The 6,027-nt window shown below is 60.9% G+C and overlaps 1 protein-coding gene across 6 annotated transcripts in view; it reads left to right on the top strand.

The window, feature by feature from the left end:
• Positions 1 to 1,080: 1,080 nt before the first annotated feature.
• DOT1L (DOT1 like histone lysine methyltransferase) overlaps positions 1,081 to 6,027 on the top strand; it is a 58,667-nt gene continuing 53,720 nt past the window's right edge. For 3 of the 6 annotated variants that reach the window (XR_008210941.1, XM_052702744.1, XM_052702743.1), the window contains exon 1: positions 1,087 to 1,227. Coding sequence is in view for 5 of the 6 variants with exons in the window: in XM_052702744.1 (XP_052558704.1) it covers positions 1,147 to 1,227 (81 nt within the window). In the remaining variant the exon portion in view is untranslated. Of the gene's footprint in view, positions 1,228 to 6,027 lie in introns of all 6 variants that reach the window. The other 3 variants (XM_052702741.1, XM_052702739.1, XM_052702742.1) reach the window with 3 other exon arrangements.

The following is a 6,027-nucleotide window of genomic DNA, read 5'->3' as shown; positions in this document are numbered from 1 at the left end:
AAATAATTAACGGAACCTCTTCGGGCCATTCAGCCGTAGGAACAGAGAAGCGTTTATTTTATCGCTGTGCTTCCCCCATAACCTCTAGCACGGAACCGTCCTGGTAGCCCAGCGACCCCAGTAGCACCGGTTCACTGGGGCGGAGGGACCTCTGCTGGTGCGAGGCTTAAATATTCCGTTCCTTCTCGTGGTCCCGCAGCTCCTGACCCATAGAACCTGACCCGCAGCACTTTTGCTGCTCGTGCCACTCGTCTCGTACCCCTTGTGCAACACGTCCCTCGCACATTCCTCGTGCAACGCGTCCCTGCTGTGCCACCCGCGCAACGTGCCTGCTCAGCCCACGCGAGGACTTTGACTGCTGGCTAATTAAGGAGCGCCCTAACGACCCAAGGAAAGCTGCTCCGTCCTGCCACGTTTGTCTCTGCAGGTGCCACATCTGCTCTGCCCCCGTGTGCCACCACAGCCCGTCACACAGCTTCTGCCGCCGTCCCGCAGTGCCTCCCCGTGCCAGCCTCGTTCCATCCTCCACGTCCACCACGGCCCCGCGGTGTCACAGCGTGCCAGCTCGGCGTTGTCACGCAGGCTCCGCTTCGTGCCACCTCTGCGCCCCGCAGCTCGGCGGTCTCCCGCAGTGCCACCCTCACGGCCACGCGGTGTCACCCCGCGCCAGCCTCGTTCCATCCTCCACGTGCCACCGCAGCTCCGTAACGTCGCCCCGCGCCACCACGCGGTGTCACCCCGCGCCAGCGCCGCTCCCGCAATGTCACCCCGCGCCGCCCCCCCCAACACACATGCGCACGTCCCGGGCGGGGCGAGGCGCGTTCCCGCGCGGGGGAGTGCAGCTGAGGACAGCGGCGGTGCCGCCCCCCGCCCCTCCCCCCGCCCCTCCCCCCGCCCCCGCCCCCGGCCCGGCCCCGGCGCTCATTGTGCTCCTCACGCCGGCGGCCCAAGATGGCGGCGGCGCCGGAGAGCCCCGCGAGCCGCTCCCGACAATAGAGGGCGGCGCGGGGGGGTGGGAGCGCGGGTCCTCCCCGCCTTCCTGCGGCCCCGCACCGCCTCACCGCACCGCGCCGCGCCGCCCGGGCCCGGCCCCACCCCGCAGCGCGCGGCCGCCCCGTAGCATGGTGCGGGGCCTCCGGCTGCGCCATGGGCGAGCGGCTGGAGCTGCGCCTCAAGTCGCCGGTGGGAGCCGAGCCCGCCGTGTACCCGTGGCCGCTGCCCGTCTACGTGAGTACGGGGCGGGGGGGGGAGGTGCGGTGCGGCCCTTCAGGTTCAGCCGTCGGCGCGTCGCGGTGTCCCCGTGTCACTTGTTTGTGCCTCCGCCGCCCGAGCGCTGCCGGCTCCGTGTCCGAGCGCTGCTTTTGCTTCCCACGTCTCTGTGCCCTGAGGGTCCCCGTATCCCGACCCCGAGCGCTGCTCTCGTTGCCGTGGCCCGGCCCTGCCAGCTGCGTTCCCCTCGGTCCCCGCGTTCCAAACCCCGAGCGCTGCCCTCGGTCCTCGTGTCGGTGCCCTGAGGGTCTCCGTGTCCCTGACCTGAGAGCTGTGTGATTTCAGTCCCCGTGTCCCAGCACTGAGCAGCGCCTTCGGTCTCCGTGTCCCACCGTTGTGGGTGCCATGTCCTAGTCTCAAGCAATGTCCTTGGTCCCCGTGTCCCACCCCTGGGGGTCCCCATATCCCACCCTTGTGGGTGCCGTGTCCCAGCCCTAAGCGGTGCCCTCAGTCCCCGTGTCCCGGTCCTGAGCAGTGCCCTTGGTCCCCATGTCCCGGTCCTGAGGTTGCCATGTCCCAGCCCCAAGCAGTGTCCTTGCACCCTGTGTCCTAACCTTGGGGCTCCCCACGTCCCAGCCCTGAGCAGAGCCCTGGGGATCCTCATATCCCAGCCCTGAGCAGTGCCCTCAGTCCCCACATCCCACTCTTGTAGGTGCCACTTCCCAGCCCCGAGCAGCGTCCTTGGTCCCCATTTCCCACCCTTGGGGATCGCAGCCCCGCGCAGTACCCCCATCCCAGCCCGGAGCTGTTCCTTCACCCCCCCCGCATCCCATCACGGTGCAGCAGCGGCTCTGTGCGTGCAACACGTGTGCCAACCCACGCGCACCCGCTCCTATCATCCCCAACCCGAGCGCCGCTCTGTTCAGGGACGTGCCGGGCACAGCTGCGTGCTGCGATAGGAACGCATCGCTCCGGAGCTGCAGCTCCTATCTGCCCTTTGCAGTTCTGCCTCCCGCCTTCCCCTGCAATGGACTTCAGCACGGCGCCGTGCAGCCGCAGCTCCGTCATTTCGTCTGCGCGCGCTGCGCTCAAATCCTCAGAAACTGAAAGTTACCGCCGCGACCGTTCGGTGCTCCCAGCGCTGCCAAACGTGAAGCCGCCAGCAGGAGCGCGGCTCGGAGCCGCTGCGCAGCACCGACGGGCTGATGTGCGAGCGCTGAACTGCTGACAGCTGTGGCAAAACGAGCCCTGCGCCGTGTAAACCCCCCTACCCCAACCCCCTCGTGTGTGTTAGCGTGCTGTTTGCAGCGTGGGGAGTGCTTGGGAAATAAGGGTGTTTCGGGTGAGGGAAATTAAGGCTTTCTGGCATAGGGAGTGATGATTTTTTAGTTCATTTAGGAGAAGACTTATACTTTGAGGATGGTGGGGTTGTCCCCTCCCCCGCCTCCCATCCAGTTGCTGCCAGAGCGATGTCCTTGCACGGCAGTGCTGCAGAACCTGATTGTCCAGCTTTGACCCCTCTGGGCACTGCAGCTGCCTCCCCGGTAACATTGGAACCAGCAATGGTTCATCCAGAGCTGATCCATTCTTTCCTGCGGTTGGCTCTGTGACACAGACGCACACAAACACACGCAGACGCAGCCGTTGCAGTGGTGGATGAACTCTGGAGCTTTGGCAATAAATTGTGTGCTTTGTGCTCCGTGTGCTGACACGGTGCTGAGCTGCGGCCCCGTGTTGGCTCAGCCCTGCTGGCAGCGGCTGCAGGCACTGCTGTGCTCCCTTGGACACAAACAGAGCATCTCTAAACCCATAGGAAGGGAGGTGGGATTCTGGGGAAGGGGATGGCACACCTCCCCAATTGGGTTTGGCTGCTGTCTGCTTTGGGGCTCTCAAAGGTAGAGGGGAAGGCGTGCAGTCCATGCTGGGCTGAGCACGTTAGGTGCGTTCCCTCTGCAGCACGTATCTCCTCTGCTCCAAAACAAGCAGCGCTGGCACTGCTGCTTATCTCTAGAATGAACAAATCCCCTCCATTCCTACCAACCAGCATCAGTGGGATCCCTCAGCAGCGTGGGGAGCTCTGCAAACCCCCTCTCTCTTCCCCTCCACGTCACGCTGGGGCCGTGGGAGGAGAGCAGCCGTCCTCCTACCGCCCCGTTACAGACATGAGCTGACAGCGTGACTCCTTCCCTGCTCCTCTCGGAGGAAAGGCTGCGGTTTCCTCACCCAGGAGCTCCGGGTGCTGCTGAGTTGAGTCGTGCGGTGAGTAATCGCTGCTCATGACTCACGGGATATTTTCTGATGCTGACCTCTGTTTTTACGGCTGCCCCGCTTCGTAGCAGCCGGGTGAGTGAGCGCTGCTGTGTGTGTGGTTTAACCCCTCGGCTCCCACGTGGCAGCCCGGGGCTCTGTCACAGACCAGAGGGATTGTATTGCAAATAAAAGCAAACCACGGCGTGAGAGATACAGGCATGGGGAAGGGATGTATGTTATCTGCTTGGAGTAAGTGGAATTCGTGGTTCTGGATGGTCTCGAATGATGCAAACTGAGGGTGGCATTGCAGTATAAATGCAATGCGAGTGCAGTATCGGGGTGCTGCAATGCAATGCAAACAGGTGTTGATATGCATGGCTTGGTGCTCATGCTGTACTTGTCCTTTTGACCCGGGTTACTCCAGAGGGTTGTGCTGAACTGCTTCACCCCCTGTGCTTGGTGCTGAGCACTTCGGAAGTTTGAAGGTGGAGATGTGTGCCATGCTGGGTGGCTTCTGCCTGTGGGCCCCTCTGTGCAACCGGTCCCACCTGTTGTGTGCAGAAGAAAGGTGTGCTGCTGGAAAACCCAGCTCAGCTCCACAATCTGATCTGGCTCTGTGTGCTTGAACCCCTCCGTGCTGAGCAGCGTGCGGAGCCTCTCACCTTCCAGACAGACCTTTGGCTGGCTGCATTGAATAGAATTCCCCAAAAGGTAGCTGCAAACCTGCTGGGCTGCCCTGATGCTGTAGGGCAGTGCTTCAGGTGCCTGTGACCACCTCCATCCCCATCTTCCAGCCTGGAAACCTCAGGGCTTTGCTCTGCCCCACCAGCTGGGGGAGGTGTCAGACCCTCGGCCCCCAGAGCTTTTGCTGTTGGGGGGGGAGCAGAACACTGTGATAAGGCTGTGCTGTTTGTACAGGTGGAAGGGCACCTTAGGATCCATGCTTTGTTTTTCTGTTCTTTTTTGTTTGTTTTCTTTTTCACGGGCTTTGCCCCTGCTTTATCCATCCGGTGAGGCACGCAGCGTTACTGGAGGAATGTGCCATGATAATGCATATGGCTGCAGCCTGCTGTGATCCTCCCAGCCCATACAGTTTGGTGATTCTGAGTGTCGCCCTTACAACAAAACACAACTGTGGAAACGAACCTCGTGATGTAGTGGTCGGAGGCCCTGCTTGGAGCTCTGTGGTTCCTAAGGTCTTTTCCAACCCAAGCGTTCTATGTAGATTCTCTGAATGGCAAACCTTACTGAAACCTTGTGGTGTGCAATGTCTGCCAGGGGAGGGCGGGGGGTTCCTAATATCCAATTTTAGGAATAATTTTGTATGCAAAGAGCAGTGATGCTCTGGCACAGCTGCCCAGGGCATGGTGGGGTCACCGTGCCTGGAGGTGTGGATGAGCTGCAGAGCTGTGGCACCGCGGGATGTGGTCAGCAGGCACGGTGGGATGGACTGGGGATCTGAGAGGTCTTCTCCAACCTTAAGGCTCTGACATGGCTTTAAGAGCACTGTTTTATGGTGCGTGGACACCTGCAGGGGTGGCCCTGTGCCCGCTGTCCCCAGCCACGTGCCTTTGGGGCGAGCTGATGGCGAGCAGCATCCCTGCATGCATGGGCTTCCCCTCTGCTCTTGTTCCGGCGGGGGGGGGTGGGATGTGGGGGCTGTGTGTGAGCTGGTGGCTGAAAATATCTGTCTGGAAGCCAATGTTACAGCGTTTTCCCCTCCGCCCCGTGACTCACACGGCTGTACCGGGCGGCTCTGCCCACAGAGCCTCCCCACGCCCTGAGTAATTGCCCAGCAATTCGTCGGCGGCGGCGGTGGCGGCAAGGTTAGGGGATTTTCTCTGATTTCACCCAGGCTGTTGATGCAGCTTGTTGGGAAGCGTTTGTGGGGATGAGTCATTAATTAAAGAAACTTTGCTGGTGAAGAAAAGGCTTGAATGCTCCAGCAGACTTCCTATTTCTCAACAGCCCGTTCTCAAAGCGTTCCGAGTGGCGGGAGCGAGCTGGCAAATCATTGACTCCGGCATTTCGACAGCGCTCGGATTTCTCAGCTGCCTGGCAAATAAACAGCAACAAATGACAGCGCTGGCATGGGTACAGCAGCCCTGGCTACAGCCCTGGGTACGGCTGCGTCGTGCAGCATGGCACTGGGTGCTCCCACAGCTGCTCCTTGCTCCCCGGGGCCACTTTGCTTCTTGCCACCTCGGGCTGGGGGTTGCCAGGAGGGACAATCGTTGCTTGTTTGGGTTTCACAGTGGCTTTTGTTCCAAGCTCTGTCCCTGTTGGATGCTGTGTTAAACCACGAGCTGGGCGAACGCGCGTCTTTTTTTTTTCCCCCAGTGTTTCTATATGCAAACTAAAAATAGTTCTTTTGTATTGCATCTGAACGCCACGTGACTCTCCTTCTCGTGCAACCCGGAGCTCTTTGCAGCCTCCCAGTACTTAGAGGGAGCTCGGAATGGGAGGAGGAGGACTTGTGATGTAGGCAGATGGTTTTAAACCGTTCCCCCCCTTGTCTTAACGCTAATAGAGGGGAGATTTAGGTCAGATAGGAGGGGGGAAATTCTT

Source organism: Tympanuchus pallidicinctus, unplaced genomic scaffold, assembly GCF_026119805.1.
Source record: "Tympanuchus pallidicinctus isolate F22 unplaced genomic scaffold, pur_lepc_1.0 scaffold46, whole genome shotgun sequence".
Taxonomy (NCBI): Eukaryota; Metazoa; Chordata; class Aves; order Galliformes; family Phasianidae; genus Tympanuchus; species Tympanuchus pallidicinctus.
Note: the sequence above shows the minus strand (reverse complement) of the source record. Positions and strands in the feature narration are given on the sequence as shown.